General features: G+C 42.9%; 1 protein-coding gene and 2 long non-coding RNA genes across 3 annotated transcripts; 2 read left to right on the top strand and 1 right to left on the bottom strand.

The window, feature by feature from the left end:
• Positions 1-3,561: 3,561 nt before the first annotated feature.
• LOC134018231 (uncharacterized) lies at positions 3,562-10,273 on the bottom strand. The gene is made up of 5 exons (XR_009929899.1): positions 10,035-10,273; positions 8,592-8,648; positions 5,402-5,470; positions 5,150-5,271; positions 3,562-3,981 (listed from the first exon to the last, which is right to left on the bottom strand). It is a non-coding gene; the product is annotated as an uncharacterized LOC134018231 (long non-coding RNA).
• On the top strand, positions 8,702-14,497 carry LOC134018239 (uncharacterized). The gene is made up of 4 exons (XR_009929901.1): positions 8,702-8,806; positions 10,710-10,752; positions 11,400-11,504; positions 11,964-14,497. It is a non-coding gene; the product is annotated as an uncharacterized LOC134018239 (long non-coding RNA).
• A 5,027-nt stretch (positions 14,498-19,524) lies between these two features.
• On the top strand, positions 19,525-21,695 carry LOC134024243 (heme transporter hrg1-A-like). The gene is made up of 3 exons (XM_062466852.1): positions 19,525-19,961; positions 20,867-21,034; positions 21,488-21,695. Exons 1-3 carry the CDS (start codon positions 19,832-19,834, stop codon positions 21,622-21,624), a joined length of 435 nt encoding a protein of 144 aa, XP_062322836.1. The 5' UTR covers positions 19,525-19,831; the 3' UTR covers positions 21,625-21,695.
• The last annotated feature ends 1,514 nt before the right edge of the window (positions 21,696-23,209 follow it).

Genomic DNA, 23,209 nt, shown 5'->3' with positions numbered 1-23,209 from the left:
TGAGAGAGGGAGGGAGGAGGACCATGTCTTACATCTTTGTGCTGACTCCCATCAGTGATGTCAGTCTGTAGAGATGAGGAAGTTTCACAGGGAGGACCGATATGACTGGTCAGTCATCTGACCAGGTCTCACCAAAGACCAGCCATCCACACTGAGAGAAAACAGGCTGTGTTTGTTTGTTCCACAATTTTGTAGTGTGTTGATATTTTTCATTGCGCCAACTTTCTATTGTACAGTTTCTTCAAATAAATGAAGACGTGTAGGGTCTTCTTTTATACCACTGAGTCTGCGAGAATGTTGAACTCCGGAGTAGCATTTGATCATTTCCCTCAAGCAGGACTAACAGACGTGGAGATTCTACGCTGGACAAATCCAGAGATCCAGTTTCTTTTGGTGCACTGCCGTGAAAACCCATCAACTTTTCTAATAATTAGTTAAATAGTTACAAAACACTCCTAGCCTCTCTTTAAATGTGTTCGTTTTGAAACTATGTACTTTTTCTTACGCGGATGAAAGTAAACATGTATTTTAGCTTTGTTTTTGGTTTGAATGACTTGTTTTCTTAAAGTGTTAATCATGTAAATAGGCCCTACCAAACTCTGTTGGTAATATCTTTGTGTCTTATAAACTATGATAGTGCCAATAATATGACTATTGTCTCTTTGTATTTCTGTATGTACAGACCCAGGACTCAAGAATCCAGAATCATGAGAGAATATCCACACATACTTTCACTCACTCACATGCATGCATGCATGCATGCATGCATGCACACACGCACACACACACACACTAACACCATGACAGATTCATCTATTATCAATAGCCTAACAGCTAAACACAACTTGAAGGGATCACAGCTCGCGGTATTTTGGGCCTTTCCCTCTGCCAAGTGTATGCCAGTCATGCAGGCGGTCTGGAGGACGATCCCTCTGTGGCCTCATCAGATAACCAGGCAGGAATGTGGGCTTCAGGACATGGGGAGGACACCTGTTGATATCTCCATTCAGACCTCACATGGGGAAGAAGCTACTGAAATAACACCCCCAAAAGATGGATGGACAGACAGCCAGTGAGAGAGAGAGAGAGAGAGAGAGAGAGAGAGAGAGAGAGAGAGAGAGAGAGAGAGAGAGAGAGAGAGAGAGAGAGAGAGAGAGAGAGAGAGAGAGAGAGAGAGAGAGAGAGAGAGAGAGAGAGAGAGAGAGAGAAAGAGAGAGCGAGAGAGAGGGGGAGGGAGGGATATGCTATTCCATGTCCAAGCTTGTATAATAAAGTGGTAATTTAGCAGATGCTTTTCCCCAACGCTATGAACAGGGGGAGGCTTTCAGACCTGCAGTCTTGATCTGCAGTCAAATGCTCTACCGCTGAGCTAAACCCAGAATGAGAGTGGGACTGATGTCTAACAGAATCTATAAGACACATATTCAACATGGGAGTGACAGGAGTTGCCCATGTAGCATCAAAGCTGTTTACATCAGGCTCTAACTGACTCCAGAAGGCCCAGGGATCGACTCTGGGATTTGTTTTTTAAACCATCAGGAAACAACTGCGGGCTACCCAGCCCTCTCTACCCAGCCCTCTCTACCCTACCCTGGGAGGAGTGAAGGCTGGGGCCCATTCAGGGGAGGGGAGCTATGGACATAACATGCAATCAGACCGTATGGTGTGTTAGCAGTGTTGTAGCAACGGAAATTCCAATGTCCAGGCTTGAAAAAAGGGGTTGTACAAATAAAGTTTGATTTGATTCATGTTTTATTTTCTTAAACACATGTCTTGAATAGTATGATAAAATTAATTAGCCTCTGTATGTTGAGTTGTTGGGCCACACTAACTTTGGGACACAAACAATTTTGTTTGATTCTGACTGTTTGTCAGATAATAGAAGGAAGATTCCGGTTGGTTTTTGCTGACAAAAACCAACAGGAACCCCTCACTAACTAAGTATAGCTGTACGAACTGTACTATACTAATAATACTGTAGCACTAATGTAGTTCAGTCAAGACAGTCACGTATTGGATTTGAGCATTTATTGTTACATGACTTGGACTTGTAGGTTTGACTTTGGCGGAGTGGATGATCTAAGGGAAGCACTCCCTGCCTCCTCGATGCAACACATACATACATGACATATGAGGCAGGGAGAGATAGAGATATAATCCCCCTGATGATAGAACATACAGACAGCATGGGGGAGAATGGGATGGTGGCAGCAGCACTGATCATTCAACAAATGTGTGTGTGCGTGTGTGTGCGTGTGTGTGCGTATCCGCGCGGCCTTTTAATGCCGTCTTATTGGACGTGGCCCAATGGGCTTGTGCTGGCTAACACAGGTGTGGTAATGAGCGGATGACGCGCGCTGCCCGATTGCCCTGCCTGAACTAGCTGCGCTTATTATACAGTGTATAGTATAATGTATACTAAATGTACTATGCTAATACTACTGTACTACTAATCAGAATCAGAATCAGAATTCGGTTTATTCGCCATGTATGTTATACAAACACGGAATTTACTGTGGCAGGGAGGTGCAAAACACTAAACATATACAGATCTTAAATTAAGTAAAAGTACAAAAGTTTAACTATTTCTAAGAACTAAACAATCTAAGAATACAACAATTTAAATATAAAATAAAATATATATAAAAATAAGAATAATGAGCAGCGTGAATGGTCAACATAGTGCAGTCGTATACTGAGATAAAGTGGCTTATGCATACTGAATTGCCATTAGATGGACTTATAGTTAAATAAGTGAATGAATGTCAATGGGAGTCCTTGGCCTTGTTGAAGAGGCCAGTAGCAGATGGAAAGAAACTGTTCTTATGGCGTGAGGTTTTGGTCCTGATGGACCGCAGCCTTCTGCCAGAGGGGAGTAGCTGGAACAGGGTGGGAGGGGTCGGCCACAATTGACACACATTGAGCTCCAAGTTGTTCTGGCTACACCAGGTCATCAGCTTCCCACCTATAGTCAGACTCATCCCCGTCAGAGATGAGCCCAATGAGGGTGGTGTCGTCCGCAAACTTCAGAAGTTTGACAGACGGATGACTGGAGGTGAAGCTGTTGGTGTACAGGGAGAAGAGCAGAGGGGAAAGGACGCAGCCCTGAGGAGATCCGGTGCTGATGGACCGGGAGTCAGAGACTTGTGTTCCCAGCTTAACGCACTGCTTCCTGTCAGACAGGAAGTCTGTGATCCACCTGCAGGTGGAGTCGGGCACGTTCAGCTGGGAGAGCTTGTCCTGAAGCAGGGCAGGGATGATGGTGTTGAAGGCAGAGCTGAAGTCCACAAACAGGATCCTGGCATAGGATGCTGGGGAGTCCAGGTGCTGTAGGGTGAAGTGGAGGGCCATGTTAACGGCGTCATCCACAGATCTGTTGGCTCTGTAGGCAAACTGCAGTGGGTCCAGGAAAGGGTCTGTGATGGCTTTGAGGTGTGCCAGCACAAGGCGCTCAAAAGACTTCATTACCACAGAGGTCAGGGCGACGGGTCTGTAGTCATTGAGTCCTGTTGGCCTTGGATTTTTGGGCACAGGGATGATGGTGGAGGACTTGAGTAATGTAGTATACCCCTGTGTACTAACTGTACTATGTTAATAATACTATAGCACTAATGTGGGGAGTCAGATGTCTGAGCGGTTAGGGAATCAGGCTATTAATCAGAAGGTTGCTGGTTCGATTCCTGGCCGTGAAAAATGACGTTGTGTCCTTGGGCAAGGCACTTCACCCTACTTGCCTCGGGGGAATGTCCCTGTACTTACTGTAAGTCGCTCTGGATAAGAGCGTCTGCTAAATGACTAAATGTAAATGATATGTAATGTAGTAATATGGTATATACTACATATTGTGTGTGGTACACTGTACACTAACTGTCCTATACTAATGTAACTGTAGTGTGAGCGAGTGTTGAGTTATCACTGGAGCCTTCCAGTGTCAGTAGTGAGGACCTCTGTCCTGGGAGATTCTTTTGGGGTAAAGATATGCTGTGAGGACAGAGCAGGAGAGGAGAGAAGGGTCGAGGAAGAGAGGAGAGTGAAATAAAAGTTAAGACAGGAGAAGAGGAAAGGAAAGGAGAAGGGATGAGCGGATGGATGAGAGAAGACGAGAGCAGAAGTCGTGAATCCCTGCTCTGAAATACTCAGCCCAGCTCTAATCAGTCTTATCCATCTGTATGAGTAATCACATGCTGTCAGACCAGGTTAGAATCCCCACCCAAGGCCCTGATAGAACATATGAGCTCCGTATGAACAGTTTATTACCGTAATTCAAACACACATTCCACTTAGTCTATCGAAGTCAAAAAGAGTCCAGCCAAATCATTACGGAAATCTGTGGCATGACGCGGTGTTGTCTGTGAACAAGACTCATTCAAATAAGACTGCACATACTCACTAACGCGAGAAGCAGAAAAACAGGGGTGCAGCACCCCTGTTTTTAGCCCAAAATGAATACGTTGAATGAAATTCATCAAGCGTAAGACAACTTCCTATATGTGAATATTAGTTTTCGTATCAAGGTTGTGCAATGAGCACCACAGGCAGCGTACAAGCACTCTGCACACTCAAGCCGCGGTGGATCAATGTTGTTAGTTTAGTGTCTATATGTCCACTCATTCCTGCCAGGCCCAATTCTGCTCATTCTCACTTTTTTACATTTCATACATGTTTAAAATGTGTATCTTCAGCATCCTTCAGAGGCAGTGAGTTGAGTTATTTCTTGACCCCTGGGGGTCCCCCCTTCTCTCCTCTCCTTTACCTCTTCTTGTTCTCATTTTCTCACCTCTCCTTTCCTATCCTCTCTCTCCTACCCCGTGGTGGGTATTGAACAGACTTGGAACAGGCAGTGCTGAGTCGACAAAAGATCCAACCCCATCATGTATGTGACTGTATGTATGCAACCACATCCTGCAAGGTATGTCCAGCTTAAGTAAACAGAGGGCTGTTGTAATAGTTCCAAAACCCTCCCGTGTTCATTCCAGATGTGCAGTGTAGTAACGTAACACTGCCGTAATACATTACTGCTTAGTAACAGCATAGTAACTAATATAAACAGATGTAGAACCCAGATATTACAGTTGCATAGTTAGGACGATTCACAGCCAGACTGCGAATCGAACCAACCCAAAAAAATATGGACGCCAACAGTCCAAACCTGCTCTCCTGAGATCAATGGGTGCAGAGTTGTGACTTCTCCAGCAATGTGTCCATAGGGAGAGAAGAGTGTGTCGTTCTAGCCCCCCCCCCCCCCCGCCCAAACAAACTCACCTTAGTGGTCTGTGGAGGGGAAGATAACATTTCAGTCCACTGTTTATCAACTGGGTGTCTGACCATGGGTTAGGGTTACACATTTTACACGAGCCACTCATACCAGAACAGACTGTTTGTAACCCAATATTTAACTAACCGTTTTGGCGTGTGTGTGCATAGGCTGCTGGCTTCCTTCGACATCCTGTAACATCACACGACTGGACCCCTGGAGAGAGGGAAGAGGCTGGAAGTCTTAAGACTTCAAAGACCAAAGCAGTCCTCTTTTTCTCTTAGGTTTGTTCGCATTTTATACATGTGTTATGAGTGGACTCTGTTCCTAGTGCGGGCCGACTTTGCCTACAGAGCCGACGCTGATGGCAAACCCACAGACATTATGCCCACAGACATAATTTGTATGTCATAATTTATTTGTAAAAACTGCTATAAAACAGTGTCGTGCTAGGGAGGAAATATTTCTAACCTCGCCAAGCACCTCAGTGACAGACCAACACGCCAAGTACAAAAAACGACAGGTTAGCGAATAAGCTAGTTGGCTAGCCAGCTGGTAGGATGGTGAAATACATAGCCTATATGTCAGGCCTACCCTACTGTATTGTAAATAGCATGACAAGCAAGCAGAAAACGTGAGTTCCAAGACAACAAATATATTAAGCTACAGTTATGTTGGGGGTCTCATTTTGGTGCTTTTTAAAACAGTCACTAGCTAAACAGCATAGCTACGAGCTAACTACATGTTAGGTGGCTCAGACAGAACGGTGGCTCTCATTTCGAATGCAACATTCAAATTACTAGACAAAAAATTATATCCTGAGAAAAGTGGATTTTGAGGGGTATAGCTCCATAGACATAGCCTGGCTCTGCCCTCCTACGTACTTCCGCTCAATTTTGATTTTGCTTCTGTACTAGGTCTGGGATTTCGGTGTATTAGTCGGTTTTCAGAAACACATTTTTTGTAGGTCCAATCAGCGAACAGAGGGAGTGGCTGAGAATGATGATGATGTCGTGCACTTGTTTGAGTTGTTTGAGTTGTAATAGAACTATTCAGTCTGTTGTGGCAACGCTGCCGAATATTCATAAGTTAAAGCCGGAGCAAGAACAATCCTTGCTGAGTTTTGTTGGTGACCATGATGTTGTAGCCCTCCTCCCCACGGGGTTCAGGAAAAGTTTGATTTTCCAGCTACGGCAGCTAGCTCCGTTACAGTAGTGGTGAAGGAGTTGGCTAAGGCAAACGCTAGCGATTGGTAATGGCAGATCAGAGTGGCTCTGAGCAGATCCAATAGTTTTAAACTTCAACAGAGTACCCGCCTTCAAGGAAATTAACGCTTGTCAATGGAGCAATCCCAGACCCTCTGTACAAATGAAATGTACGAGGGTCTGGTTAGGACCAGGCTACCATAGACCTCCATTCATTCTGCACTCACTGGTGAGCGCCCTCATATGGAACCAGAGTGGAACTGCAACCAGTTCAGAAGCCGGAAGTTTCCCGAGTGGCAGTTCTCTCCATATTAGACCTTCTCTGACTATAGTTATCATAATGCCCCTGGCAAAAAAAAAGTTGGGTTGCTGGAGTAACGTTACTCCAGCAGTCACGTACGTTTAAGTGGAAATGGCCTGTAGGTAGAATAATTGTCGTTTTGGCTGTTAATTCGAAAATGTGATCAACCCTAATGGACTGTCTGTGATCTATCAGGTATCGAGTATCGAATTTGTCTGTTTGTGATCTATTAGGTATCGAGTATCAAATCAGTATCGAATCAGTTTCAAGTATCGTTTCGGTATTGAGTATTGTGATACAAAACTTGGTATTGGTATCGAAGTAAAAATGTTGGTATCGTGACAACACTACCACACTCACACACACTTCCCTGTGTGACTCTCTCAGCGCCCCACTCAGGCCTCCAGGCTCTTTGTGGGAGCGTGACCCTTCCCATGGATGTTACATTTACATGTAGTCATTTAGCAGACGCTCTCATCCAGAGCGACTTACAGTAAGTACAGGGACATTCCCCCCGAGGCAAGTAGGGTGAAGCGCCTTGCCCAAGGACACAACGTAATTTTTGCGCAGCCTGGAATCGAACCGACAAGCTTCTGATTAATAGCCCGATTCCCTAAGCACTCAGCCATCTGACTCCCGGATGTTGACCACACACACACACACACACACATTTACAAAGGACAATAAACAAAAAAAGATCAAAGTCTTGTATTGATGTATCAAATAGTGAGTGAATATTCATGGTACAGTGTTAAAACAGAAGTTCCTTGGAATAGGATTAATTGTACAAACATCTGCTTCAGATGGTAAATAGTAAATAACAATTGTTGACAACCAGGCTGAAAACACGATGAAGGGCTCTCAAGTCTCACGCATTCGCTGTCAGCCATTTCTCATCCAAGTATTCCTCACACATTTCAACCCAACGTTCTTAGAATTAGTTTAACTATTGTACTTTTTTACTTATTTAAGATTCATATATGTTTATTGTCTGCGCCTTCCTGCCACAGTAAATTCTGTGTTTGTGTAACATACATGGCGAATAAAAACGAATTCTGATTCTGAATTCTTAATTCTCAAACTGAGAAGTACAAGGATCATTTGTAGCCTACCGCTATAGGCCTACAATTAATGGACGAGGCGCAGGCATACTGAGATTATAGTTATCTCAGTTAGTTATACAGAGTAAAAAGCCAATCAGAAAGCATAATCACATACACACACACACACCAACCCCCCGGTCGGCCGGAATTGTTACCCCAAGTCGACAGGTATGGGAATCTCACGCCAAACTTATGATCAAACTTGAGAGCCCTGACGATGTTCTGTCAAGATTCTGTTAATTCTGTCGTTGCTACAACACTGCCACCTACTGGACTGAGTAAGTGGTTGCAGGTTATAAGTGACGTAGACTGCGGGCCTACGATTATGATGACGATGATATCAGGGGCCTGTTCCATAAAGCGAATTTATCCTGGTTTATTCGGTTAAATCATTTCAAATTAAGTGTGACATTTAGTGTGATTTTTTTATTTATAAATCGGAATGTGTATTCCGATCTAAAAGTAGGCTACACCACAATTCCTTGATTTAAATCACTTCTGCCACTTTCTCCAACAACAAACCACTGCGCTGCTCAGTACAACAACCAAAAAATGTAGTCTAGAAGTGCCAAATTAAAGTATTGGTCTCAGCGGCCGTGGGTTGAATCAACGTCTGTGTCATAGCAGGCTGGTTTACGGTAATTTGTCCACATTACCGAGTGATCTCACTCAATGTTTGTAAACATGCGTCAAGCACATGTGATTCTGACGGAGGAAAAAGAACTTACTAGAAATGGACCAACCAGAGCACGGGGGAGTGTCAGGGGCGTGGTTCGCGTGTTGCGCTATGGAAAAATCGATAGGGATACTGTCAGGATGCGAAGGGGAGCATTGAAGATTTGAAATCATCACAATAGAGTCTAGGAAACAGGTGAGCCGCCATATAGTCAAAAAGACGTGGTTGAGGACGGGACCAAAAAGAATGCGCCTTAAGGAAAGCTATGTAAGTAATGTGTTTTTATTATTCGAGCTGCATTATGGCAGTACATTTCATAACGACTACGTAGTCTAGCTAACTCATCAAAAATACTTTTTGTGATTGGTCATCTCAAACATCTCCTTATATTTAAGCTAAAACTAAACACAATGTCTCGATAAAAGTGAACATAAAAAAAAAAAAAAATGTTCAATTTCACGTAAGATATAGCCTACGGCTTGTGAACTCATCATGACGACCAGCCACTATATTAAACGCGTATATAGCCATAAATAAATACTAATAAGATATGATGATTATTATTATTATTGTTACTAAATTTGACTGCGTCAGAGAGGGAGAGAGTCAAAGCGAAATGCGACGGGGCAATGGAATCTCCTGGGAATTGTACCTGCAGGAATTAGCCAACTGGTAAGCGTAGACAAAAACATGCCCAAGGGTTATAAAAAAGCAATCGGTTTATATGATATCGATGAAGGAATTTCGTGTAAACAAAGCACGGTAGCGAAGGAGATGGCGTGCGAATGGAGAGCTTGGAAGAGGATGCTGCGCAACAGAGATATATAGTGCGTAATCCAGGGAGAAGAGGATGTTACGCAGTTCATATTGGAACGGTCACCTAATACCCCAAGGCCTCTTTAAACTTGATCAAGAAACCAATCATAATGGCAGTACTGATGAAACAGTAAATCATAGTTCAGATGTGTCAGATATTTTACAATTGTTTTCTTTCTGGATAGGTCTTGTTGTTTGTTGAGTTTGAGTCAAAAAGAGCTAACGTAATATGAATTAAAGATGATTGGTAGTACTTTGTTTTAATGGTAGGCGAAATAGACATTATGCGCGGATGAAGACCACAATGCGAAAACAAAATGTATTTTAGTGCGCACTTGATGTGATGTAAACAAACCATATTTTCCAGACATAGAGGGCGCTGTTGAGCATGTTCCTTTGACTTTTCCCCCATTTAATGTGCGTCCAACTGTTTACATAAAATTAACCATCGTTTATGTTTGCACCAGGCGTTCAGAAGGAGGTTATCTTCTATAATAATCCACACAGACTGTGTAGTTATGTGCATTTCAACTGATAATTTCAACTGAACCGTCAAATATGGGCTGTCAAAGCAGGCTCTACTCAAATAGGAGAGATTCATTCAGGTGTGTAGAATGGGCTCTGTTTGGAATGAAATTAAACCCACACCTGAACGAGCACAATATGGGGTGTGACCCACCTGTTGTCAGGCCTCTGTTGTTGTTGTTGTTGACGGTGAAGCTGCGAGCCTCCCAACCCTGCTCCTCATCAGGAGCTGAGGAAGGAGAAAGGAGGTCTAGATTCAGTGGTGGTGTGTGTGTGTGCTGGGGGGAGACATACTCACCTCCCACGACCTCCGAGGTGAATGTGATGCACCAGAGCCTCTCTGCTGCCGTAGCTGCCAAGGGGAGGGGCTCGGCCAGTGACGGGATACTGGTGAAAACTAGAGAGAGACGAGGAGGGGAGGGAGGATGGGAGAGAGAAAAAGAGAGAGCAATAGGAGAGAGGGATAGAGAAATAGAGAGAGAGAGAGAGAGAGAGAGAGAGAGAGCAAAGAGCGTTATAAAGATCAGCAGTTGTACATTCTGAATAGAAAGCTGATACTAGGGGAAACATGATCACAATAATGATTTTCTTTGAACAAGCTAATACTTAAACAATCTAATGACAAGGGTGAAAGTGTTGTTTAACTGAAAATTGAGATATTAACCAATGGCAAACTGGTGAGAAAGGCAATTTCACAAAACTGGAAACAGATTCAATGTTAAAAGGAATCTTACAAGGTAAACAAGTTTAGCCTGTCAATAAAGTTAATAGTTTAACAGTATGTTTCATGTAGTTATTCATGAATGATAACAAGTTTTCTCTATAACAGCCCAAAAGCATGAAGAGAGATGAGCAGAGGGCTGTTCTACAAAGTGAGTTTAACCTACTAAGATTTAACTCTCGGTTATCAAGAAAGGTCAGGGTTGACAAACTCTGATTGCCTAAATTGGTGTTAAATGGTACTGCGATGGCAATTAAAATGTTGTAAGATTACGATGGCAATTAAGATGAATACTAATAATTACGATGATTAGTTGATTCAGTATTAACTTAATTGGAGTTTGTGCATGTTCACATAAAAGGGATGCGTTCTAGCCTGGGAATCAGACAAATCTTTCAGCTCATTGGTCCGGCAATGAATGTTTTTGAATAATCTGTTTTCCCCAGAAAAAAATTCTCTTATCTGGAGACGAGGAGTTTAAAGAAATGTCAACAGATAAAACTTAACACTGTGGTGGCCAACTAAGCCAGGGAGGCTTGTTGCCAGTAAGTAAATATGTAAGAATACTGCTCTTGTCATGTTCTATATTTTGTCTTATGGACTCTTCCTTTGTAATATGAAGATGTAAGATGTAAGGACAGTAAATTAGAGTTTATAGATGGGCTGCCAGAAAAAGAAAACGGAAACTGGAAATAGAAACACGGACATACTAACGTGACTAAAAAGTTAGACGATTGCTATACATTGACCATCCCTTGATCAATGTCTCTCCCCCCAAAACTTTCTTTACATTTTTAGGAAAGGGAGAATGCCAGTCGCTACATACGTCATTACTTCTTTGAGTGGTATTGGAGACATCTGGCCATAGAAGAATTCTCTCAGATGTCAGAAAACGTCATCTGGGTAAGCTTGGACTTTGACATTCTCTAAACACTGTCCCTGCAGAGTGAGCCTCTCACAATCTGTGCAATCTTTATATGTGACATAGGGCCTGATATAGGGTAACATCGAGTTAAACACAAAGATAAACTGCTTGGAGCAGTATAGAGATGTAGCGGCAATTGCCATGACAACTCATTTATGGGTTAAACATATCCACCTTTCATAGTATGGGTAAATCCGGAAGTTACACCCAATATCACAAAGATACCTAAAGTTACCTGGATAAGCTAGCAACATTGCTCCGTAGTAGAGGCTCTGGGCTGCTTGAGATTGTCGTGTTTTTTCCCTCCTATCTCCCTCCTGCCCCTCCTCTCTCTCTCTCCCTCCCTCCCTCTCCCTTCCTGCCCTCCTCTCTCTCCCTCCCTTCCTCCCCTCCTCTCTCTCCCTCCGTCCCCCTTTCCTTCTTTTTCTCTTCTCCAGCCAGTGTTAACAACTGACCCACTTTCACAGACAAGGAAACGTGTGACCTCAATACCTCCTGGAAGGCGGCCATTCCAGTTAGCCTAACACCAGTTAAACACAACACAAGTCAACTCAACACACCACAACCCTGTCAACACATAATGTCACATTCATGTTCTCAGCTTAACAGCTGATCCGGTAAGTACCAATGAGGTAAGCATTTTGCGTGACGTTTTCCTAAGCAAATAGAAACCTAACTTCCTTATTGCTGTACGTTGCCCTTGGCAGTGACAACCCTGTATTTGTCTGTAGAGGCAGAGTTGGTCGTACGTCAGGCTGTCGGCACCCGTAGCTGCTTCAAAACACAACAAGAACAGGACCTGACCCACGGCTGTGTCTCCAGTAGGGTCGGCTTCACCTGTAAACATTCGAAGACAAAAGGGACGCCCTCTTCCTGAACAACAGAGCTGAACTCTCCCACACAGAGATAATTCAGTTTAGGCGGTGGACTGGAGTCGAGAGATGACTGTGCTAAAATTAAACGACGGTGCCAGGCCGGTCTGCTGGAGGAAGAGGTAAAAATAGCCGAGTGGGTAGCGGCCTGTTCACAGACATTGCTAGCAGAGCAGCACCTACGCAGCATAATTGGGAAATCCTCTTACACTCATGTATACACAATCTGTTCTTTTTTTCTCCAAAAATGTTTGATCGTGTTGCAGTCTGTCCGCCTAAAAGTACGCCATAAACTGTGCCAACAGACCTGTCTAACGGCTGAAGTGTGTTGAAATGCAATATTTCTGCTTGCACGCTAGTTCTTGTCTCTGTCGGTTCAATTCAGCATCAAGCCGCTTCTTTGATCTCGCGGAGCGTTTATGGTACAGTGTGTGTGTCACCAGAGGCTGGTGAGGAGCCGCAGCAGTAAAGCCACGTTTCAGCTGCGGCAGTGTCATCCCGTCTTCTGTCAAATCACGCCGCTAGGCTCAACAGCGCTCCCTCTGGGAGGGACTGGCTCTCTCTCTCGCGCAACATCGTCAGTGGTTACTCTTAGTCGTGAGCACTCTTAAGGTCATTTAAGACATACTGTAGTGGTGCCACGCAATAACTTTTTTCTCTTTCTTTCAGAGGCGATGACGAGGCCAACTGCTTTTTTTGTGGGGGGCGTCCGCCCGTCTTGACATCCTTCAACTCCACCATTATCGGTCTGAATGTGCCCCCCCCCTCCTGGCCCAGATAAATTAGGAGCTCTAATCTGTAAGAGGATTAATGCGTCCATGCTCCTGTATTCACCTGCCACCTAACTCAGCTCCGCCACCCTTTTGTTACGTCATCGAGCCACGCCAGACATCCGGCCTGGAATGCCCCGTGCTCCAGTTGTCACGGCACCACGCACGCTGCCCCCCCCCCCCAGAGCAGCATGGGAGAGGTTAGATCCTCATCTTGCTGGTAAGACAGATGTCCACGGAGATGTCGAATAAGCCTCTTCTCTCATCCCGAGGATTTGATGTGCATCTCAGAAAACAAGCATCCACCGTCCGTGTTGCATTGGAGCAATGACAATTTGGGTGCGTTCATAGAGGGGTAGAGAGAGTGGCCGGTCTTAAAAGAACAGCGGGTGACGTTTGACACGAGATCCGAAGTATAAAGTAACAGAATGTTTGGTTTGGCTTGAAAAGGGACGGATGCTCCTTTAAAAGCGGAGGATGGTCAGGTGACATGGCGAGCAGAAACAAAGTCAGCTGTAGAGATAGCAACTGTGAGCAACAGACTGGGAGAAAGGCAAAGAGAAAGAGAGATATGGAGAAGGAGGAATGACTAAAAAGAACTGTGTATTACATACATAAATTTGAGAAGAGCGAGCGAGAGAGAGAGAGAGAGAGGGGGGGGGGGGAGAGAGGGAGAGAGAGAAGCTTGGCCCTCCAGCTCTATTGCAGCAGCAGTCGGGAGCTACAGCAGTGAGGCTCGATGCTGTAATTGTTCCTGAAGCTTCTGTTATTCTATCCAGCTATGTAAACAGGAACTATTACTCGAGCTAGGTAGGTAAACAGGAACTATTTATTTAACTAGCTAGGGTAGAACTAGAGTATTACATTGCTGTGACTCTAGCTAGATGTGTAAATGTGTTATAGTTACGGTCATGCAAATGTTGTATCGTGGCAAAGTGCCCTGCGCTGTGGCGTCACAGCAAGAACATCCTGAGTCAATTCCTGTTAATGTTTGGTGCTTGGGTGGGCTCCCGGGCCTTTCTGTGTGGAGTTTGTATGTTCTCCCTGTGCTTTCATGGGTTTACTCCACAAATATTTCTGAGTATAGAAATATGCAAAACAGATAGCTATTCTGCCAATGTCCCTGGTCAGGCCTTGGCCACCTTGATATGACTTATCACAACTCCTGGGTGGCCTTGTAGGAAGGACAAGAAAAATGGGACCAGCAGCGGTTGACCCCACAGCATGTGTGTGTCCCATGATCAATAAGTGTTTCTTCTTCTTCTAAACAGGAGCTGTGTCTGCAGGAAAGGCTGCTACGTCTCACAGGCAACTGGGAACTTTGGCAAGTGTCTCTCTGCCTGTCCTCTCAATGTAAAAAATGAGACACAACCTGGGATGGTGAGGTGTGTAGGTGTGTTGGGGGGTGGGGGGGGCAGACAGAGGCTGGGATGGTGAGGTGTGTAGGTGTGTTGGGGGGTGGGGGGGACAGAGGCTGGGAAGGTGAGGTGTGAGGAGGTTATAAGCTAGAATGATTAATCAGGGCAGGGTTTTTGTTTACTTCCCTTGTCCAGGTATAGACATCACAAGGAAGTGATGTTCTAACCCTAACTGATCCCACAGATCCTTCCAGCAACCTGGTCTGGTTGAGGGAGGGAAAGGAGGTAGTTGGTGTCGCAACATATTTATGGCATGCAATCAAACAAGGGAATAGAACAGAATGTTCATTCACACACAAGGCAGAAAACAACGTGCTGTATTATGAACAAGTCAACAGTGTCAGACTTCTTGTGAAACATTCTCCTCTGGGATGAACATTAGAACAGTTGTTGATTTTGTATTTTTACATTCATTAGTCATTGTGGTTTTCTTCCTCCTTCTGACCAGACCAGGCTGGATTGGATCCACGCTTGGAAGAAGGGAGGCTGAGAGGAAGTACACTCACACACAGTGCGCTCCCAAAAACAAGTTAGCATTAATAACACTTGTATGAGTATGATCGTGTCAAATTGAAATGCAACGGATTGACATCATTGGTAAGTGTATACAAACTACCGTTGGGATCGTTTGGTTTTCGCTGTGGCAACTTGGTGGGAATGTAATACATTAATCTTCACTCTCTTTTTCTAATCATTAACACGTTATTTGGGGTGTATTAGTGCTGCTCTGAGCGGCTTCCTCCCTGCCCTCTTGCCCTCTTGGTCCTGGGATGAGGACCCACCACTTGCTGCAACAGAGACACACCAGACCCGACACGCTGCTCTCTACATCTTAAGCTCTGTGGTCCAATACAGGCAGTATCTTTCTTTCCCCCCGCTTGTTTTACTTTCTCTTTCTCTCCGTTTTGCTCTCTTTTTCTCTGTGTTTACATTATTATCTCCTTGTCTGTCTGGTCCAATCCCCGTCAAGAATGACGGTGAAATTGGACAACTTCTTGTGGGTCGTCTCCTTGGGGATGAGAGTTCTGGGTATGTGATTGTTCATCCTGTGAGAGAGCCGTTCAATCAACGGTTTAATGAAACAGAGCTGGGAGTGTCTGTGTGGAGTGGACCAGCAAACTTAGATCTTCCTTTGGAAACTGGTTTCCGGTGGTGTTTTAGAGTATCAAGAACATATCTAGCACCATTTGAAATCAGTGTTCTTGGGGATGAAATAACACTTCACAATCATCAAATGGATGGCTACAGCTAAATATGTCAATGACCAATTACTTTAATTCCTGTCTCAAAGTGAATTTAATTAGGTGGGCAGCATGTCGAAGTGCCCCACAGGATCATTGGAGACATTTTGAAAGTGATTTGTATTATTTACGCTTGCAGCGCTCCCTCTAGTGACAAAAGTAGGGACTTCCGTCAGATCGTTTCTTGTGACGGCATCATGGGCCCTCTGACCAAGGCTGACCGTTTTCGTCTGGTGTTCAGAGTCTTTTCAACGTCTAGCACCATTTGAAATCGGTGACAATGTAGAGGGAATATCTTCCAGATCGGATCTCACAAAGATTTTTGTATTCATCGAGTAATACATCTGAAGAGGAGTTATTATTCTCAATAAGTATGTCCTCAATCCGTTGAGCAGCATGATAAGTAGACAGAGTGATGGGGTCAACTCACTCAGTGCACCATGGTTATATGTACTGTACATAAAAATAAAAATAAATAAAAACACTTTGATTAACCATTATTCGGAATCTGTGTTTTTGTGCACTGTACAGTTTCCAATAAATTGAGTATGCTTGAGTATGGAAAGTGCTGTTTGATCAAACAACAAAAACAAGAGATTTTTAACGGTTTGTTTCATTCAGGATTTTTCTGGTCACACAGCAGTAAACGTCAATGGAAGGAAGTAGGCTTGTTTGAGATCAGCCAGGTGGACGCAGCACCGATTGCCACCTTGCTTGTTTGACTCAGCTCACTGAAAAGAGCCGGCTCTTTTGGCTCCCAAACGGCTCTTTAAAAAATAAACGTTTTAACTATCACTTTGACTATGATAGGTGTGAAAACAATTCTAATTAATGTATTAAATGAAGTCATACTCTTAAGCACAATGTCTTTAAAAATGCATTGATTTGTTATGGCTCTCCTGCAAGTTTCGACTACTCGTCTGACTGTGTGTGTGTGTGTGTGTGTGTGTGTGAGTTGGCTCGGCCCTACCTCATGCAGTATAATTTGGTTGACACCGCGTGTATGATTGACAGGAACAGAATGTGAGGCTGATCAGAGAGGCAAATGTGTGTGCACCTTTAAGCCTATATAATTATTTTTTTGTTCTTTGAATTAGTCAATTATTTTAAATACAATTAAAATCATGAATTTTTTCATTATTACATAATCATTTAATTTCTATAGGCTATATTTTTTTTTAATAGAGTCGGCTCTTCAGATGCGAGACAGCTCCCAACGTTCACCTACAAGAGCTGGCTCTTAGAGCCTGCTCATTCACGAACGACCCATCACTACAGTGCATGGTTAGAAATGTTGGCAAGCAACAGTAGTACATAATGAGCGTAAAGGTTTTCTACTTGCAGTTATACTTTCTTTTTACGATTATCATCCACATTTGTGCTGCTGATCTTATCACCGTGTCATGTATTCTTTGGATTGATGAAGTACAGTACCTAATAAAACTGTAATGACTGAATTAACCAAAGAACAACCTTGCTAGATGCAAACTTATCAAGTAGATGTTATCTAGTTGAGCTAGCGAGAGTGAGTGGACTTAATCCATCTCTAACTGCATTTAGAATCTAACAAGCGATTATCTTACGATAAACTTAAACTAAAGCTGGCTATATAAAATAGCACTAATAACAAAATTGATAAGAGGTCCACTAATGCATTGGAATATGAAAAAAAAATCAGTAAAAAATCTACTTGCCAGCAAGCATGCTTCGTAAACACTGAAAATGAAAACTACTTAAAGATGGTGTAGGCAATGTTGTTGAGAAGCAACATATTTTGTCATATTTGCTGAAAGAACTTCACATCTTTATGGCAACCAATACATCTAAAGGTTTTACGGTAATATGATATCAATCCAACATCTGTAGGTGTCGCAGGACTGTAATAAACGGTCAAGGTGTGACAAGTTCAAGTCTTTTGTCGGCTTATGTTGTTGTGGTGTGAACCAATGCTGTTGTGTTGTCACTTAATGTTGTGGTGTTGTAAGTAGTTGATTGTTTTTTGAAATGCAGCGTTTTTATAAATGTTTTGTTTTTGTTAATGTCGTTGTGTTGTGTGTTAATGTTGTTGCGTTTTCAACTTTAGTTTGCTTCGCTAATGTTGTTGTGTTGTGCACCCGTGGGCCACCATAAATGGGAGAGCTCTTACTTCACAAACCCCACACTGCGGAATCAATCTTCGAACTGCCAACACTGAACGCATATCTAAACCGAAAAAGGCAAAAACTGAGGGCGAAGAGCAGGGTGTTCCCCAAGGGTCTCCTTCACAGTGGAGAACTTGCCCAACTTGACTGGTAAGACTGACTGGTAAGACTGACTGGTAAGACTGACTGGTATCACTGACTGGTCTCACTGACTGGTAACACTGACTGGTATCACTGATGGGTAACACTGACTGGTATCACTGACTGTTATCGCCAATCTATATTGAGACACCATGGTGTATTGTATTCATTGTTTGATTTGCATCATTTCTTATTTAACTACAAAGAACTTGGTCTGGCATTTAACGTCGTATTCTTCTCCACCCAAATTAGAACACAACAATAATCGCCTTGGCCTGTGTGTGGTCTTTAGTTCTAAAAACTAGCCTAGTCATTTTGCAATTCTACCGGCTAGCTAGCCAGCTACAGACTAGTTAGCTAACAAAAACTGAGAAATGTATCCCATAATTATGCCTAAAACGGAACCTTCATGGAGATACAAGCAATGCTTTCTTTGTAGTGCAAATATTGATGGACTGGTTAGGCTGGGAAAATAATAATATATATATATGAGAAAGAATATATGTACACGAAAAGTATCAACTGTAGGCTAGGCAGTGTATTGTTCTATTTCAACTGACTTACCTGTTGACAAAGGCAACTGCTCTCTCTAATGATGTTAACAGGAATGACATTTGAGACAAAATGAGAGCACCTCTCACACTAGACATTAGCCCTTGATGTCTACCTATGCCCACTGACAATTCAAATTATGTTGTTTTTCTAATGCTTTGCATTTCAGTATGATACACAATTTAAAATCTGCACAAACACTGGCATATCAAGAATTATAGGCTTCACACTCTTTGAAAGAAATAACAGAACAAGCCCAACCCACAACCTGTCCCCTCCCAATACTCTGGTCCAGATATCGCCATAATTTGGTCGAAATATGACAATTCTCTGCATAATTTAAACCCTTAAACCCACAAAAATAAAATGTATTGTGTATTTCACATTATAAGATGCATAGACATGCTTATCTTGCTTTATGGATTGTGATGCAGCACGTGGTAGGCTATATTTGCTAGCATGCTAAAACAAATAGTTGTTACACAAATATTTAAAATTCAAGTAACATTTTCACGTTTTATTCAATTTCTATTCACCTAAATATTGATAACAAATGAGAACTTACCGAAAACAGGAGTAGAAATAAACAAATAATTAAATGTTCTCGGAGTACAGGGTTTTTTTCCCGGAATCAGCAGGATCAGAAGATATTGATTAATCGGATTATTTTACAATAAAGTGTCATTACGTGTAGTTAACAGTTTCATTGTCAGAAACATCACACGATGATGTAGGCTAGTTTTGATTTTACTCAGAATTTGCATGTGGGCATGTAACAGGGACGTTTACCCTAATAGCCCTGAACACCTTCGACACTTATGTCATCCACAACCACAGAGGGCGCTGTTTTATTTGTTACATTTTACTCCTACCTACATTGAGCTCACTGCAGCTAGACTGAGCTCGAATCTCCGTAATCGTTCCCGATGACATATTAGCGTCCAACTGAACTATTGTTTTATGAGTACACACTACCTAAAAATCTGCTTTTAGCCCTGCTACAGATTACCTCGAGAAGCTGGACTGCTACAGTAGCCAGCTAGTTCAAACAACGACGACGTTACAGCTAAGCTAAAGTTAAAGGAATCTCTTGTGTTTTTAAATCGACCTTTGCTAATTGAGTGGCTACCTTTCGTTGTCTCTCATACTATTTGTCACTTTGTTGTCAGTATGGGGTTTAATAAAACGTACTTAAGTATCGGATATGCCTCTTGTGGCATGTTTATGGGATTCTCCGCGTTTCTTGTATGGAACATCGCGTTTAAACAACCATGGACAGCGGCAATGGGAGGACTATCAGGTAAACAACCACGCTTATATCATGGATACTGTCTGTTACATAATGGGTTCTGAACATCAACATCAGCCTGGAACATTTGCCTTAGTAGCCTAACTCAGTCATTCACTCAAAATGCAGCCTAGCTCTCTTGAATAACAAAAATGACCGTAGTAGATTACAGTTTAATAAAGAAATATCATAATTTATGCTAACAGCAAGATATTTGTGTTTGTCACGGGGGAAAAGCCTAGTAATGTAACATCCGGCTTGGGTGGCCAAATCATTTTGAAAGTCACTTTAGTTCATGTTAGCAGTGTGTGCACGTGCTAAGCTTCTTTTCAAGTCAGCAAGTTATTGTCTTAACATTTCACCAGTTTCAGTTTATCAGCCGTAAACAATTGCCTTATTCTCCTCAGATCCCCTCAGATATCTATGTTAACTTAGATGACATGCAACATTATCCTAAATGCATGATCTATGCTTAAAGGCGTAAAACCCTGTTCCACTTCACCATACTCTTCAGGTCAAGTGTTGATATCAAAAGTGTCCTCATCCCATGACTTGAGACCATGATGTGGACATTTCAGGGGCCAAGTGTGGCAAATTGTGACACAGCAGAATTAAGAAGAGTTTTAAAATTTGACTCAGGAATAATATAATGAAGGGTAAGGTCAATTTATCAGTCATCCCACTCAGTCCGTGCTAGTAAGGAAGCACGTTGAGCACTGTGGACCTTGTCTTTTCAAACCGAGAAATGTGGTTTCAACACCTGATCTTGACAAGAGCAAGTAAGACTTTTGGATATGGTGACACAGCACAAACCTACTCAGAAGTGTTGTGTTAGAATATATCCACCACGGAAAGCACCCACTTGTCATACAGATAACTGAACCTTGTGTCTGTCTGTCTGTCGTCGTCCCCCCCAGGTGTACTTGCACTCTGGACTCTTATCACCCACATCATGTACCTGCAGGACTACTGGCGCACCTGGCTGAAGGGACTCAAGTTCTTTCTCTTTATCGGAGTCGTCTTCTCCCTGCTGGCTGTTGTGGCCTTCATCACCTTTCTCTGCCTCGCCGTCACACGCAAAGAGTGTGAGTCTCATGTCCTCCATCGCTTTATTGATTTTTTTTTCTCTCTGAATGACTACTTATCCAGTTTAGTCAATGTAATATCATCCTTCAAACTTTACATAAGTAAAGATCAGTCAGTGTGATGACCAAGACCGCATTCTACCAAGCCAGATGTAGAAGAGAGTTGAAATTGTCCACGAAACAATATAAAAAATCTAATGTAAAACTAAGACAGCTGTCTCTATTGTTACACATATACATGTCACTGTTATAGGCCCCTTGACCACTGTTGTAAAACATAACCAAGTCACGTTTGAGTATCTTAAGAAAGAAAAATACAGGAGGGCGGGATTCCCCCGAAATGTAGAAATACGTTCTTACTTTTTTTTTTTACCTCCTTTATTCATCTGTGGGTGTGTCTAACGTGATATCTGTCAGATGAAACTTAACCAAACCTCTCGTTTGTCTCTCCAGCCCTGACCAACCCCCAGAGCCTGTACCTGTCCTGTGTGTGGAGCCTCATGACTCTCAAGTGGTCTGTCCTGCTAAGCTTACACTCACACCGCTACCGCAAAGAGTTTGCCGACATCAGCATCCTCAGTGATTTCTAACGACCTTTGACCTCGAACGACCCTTTTCCCTATCTCTAGTCTCTAGACCCAGGTCCACGGAAGACAGGGTTTTTTTTAACCTGGCGGGGGATGGGGGGGGGGGGGCAACCAGGTGTTAGAATGTGAGCAAGGGGGAACCTAAATGAAGTAGCCACCAGGGAAGGTGGGAAGGGTAGAGACAATGAAGGGAATGGGTGGGAGGATTCAAAAGGTTTTGTTTGTTTGTGGTTACGGCCAGATGACACGCGTTACCTCCTCGGCCTATGTGTCTCCCCTTTTCTCCTTCTGTCATTTCCCTCTCCACGTGTGCAGGGTAACCATGGGTAACCCCCATCCATGGTCTTGGAGGCCTCTCTCTAGAGCTCTCCTGTTTTTATAACCAGTAATGAATTTTCACCTCTGTATACAATAACATTTTCTGTGTTCCTCTTGTAAGTCCTACAGTAAGGCTTTGAGAGACAAATGTATGCGACTCCTTTTTATGCAATTTGTTTGGATTAATTTGATATAATTCTTACTTGGATGATTGTATGCATTATCTAGTGGTTGTATATCCGTGTGGTTGTTTGTCAACAGTCAGTAGTGCAGTTTCATTCTTGTGCCACAAGAGGGTAGCAGTTCATTAATCATGGGGTTTTTATGTAGTACACTTGTTTTAAATAAGGTTTGTGACCCGATAAACAGACAAAGTATGTCAGCATTGTGTAGAGCAAAAAGCAGCAGTTAACTTTATAAAAATATATATACATATTTGTTCATGCTTACAACATGACTTTGACGCCCAGTGTCAGTTATTTCATTGACTGCACATGTGTTACTACAATTGCACATATCCTGGATTGCACTGGCTTTCCATTTGCTTTTGTAAGGTACAGCTGTACCTGTGCAATGTGCAGCAGTCCACCGATATTTCCTCTCGCCAGGAATGAGTGCTGAAGCCACTACCAAACGTTAGCCATCTTAACGCATAGCTTAGTCAGTATTCTGCTTTTTGTAACGCAAGGACTCGAAAGGGATTTTCAAGTCTCGATCCCACAATGTCCCCAGTGAGACTTGGAAGGAAGAAGGATTAGCATGTCATCCTTGCTGTGACAGAGTGAGTGTTGTGGAAGGCGAATGACGAGCATGCATATACACTTGTTTCTTTGCTTCATGGTCATAGCTTTGGACTGCAACACGAGGCTCGTGACATGCATACATTAGTAATCATGACCTGTGATGATGTTTGACCTAATCCTAACCATGGTGACGATCACATTGTTGCCTACAGAGATTCATTAGACTGTTTCTTTAGTGTTTGTTTTTCCCGTTTGCATTTGTCATGTGTTACGATGAAATGGCATTGTGTGTATATTCCCGTAAATACTTGTGTGTATGAAAATGTATGTGTGTTGAGAGGTGTGCTAGTGTGAGAGATACATTAATAAAGTATTATTTTATGACACCTCTTCCGCTTGGCTCTGTTAGGGCCACTATTGGGGGGGGGGGAAAGGGGTTTTCTGTGTTAAAAACATAGGACATTATAGCATCTGACTCCTTGTAAATGCCTTGCGTTGGTTTGCAATGGTTTTGTAACAACATCTTA

Source organism: Osmerus eperlanus, chromosome 1 (assembly GCF_963692335.1).
Source record: "Osmerus eperlanus chromosome 1, fOsmEpe2.1, whole genome shotgun sequence".
NCBI classification, from domain to species: Eukaryota; Metazoa; Chordata; class Actinopteri; order Osmeriformes; family Osmeridae; genus Osmerus; species Osmerus eperlanus.
This window is presented reverse-complemented; position numbering and strand designations above follow the sequence as displayed.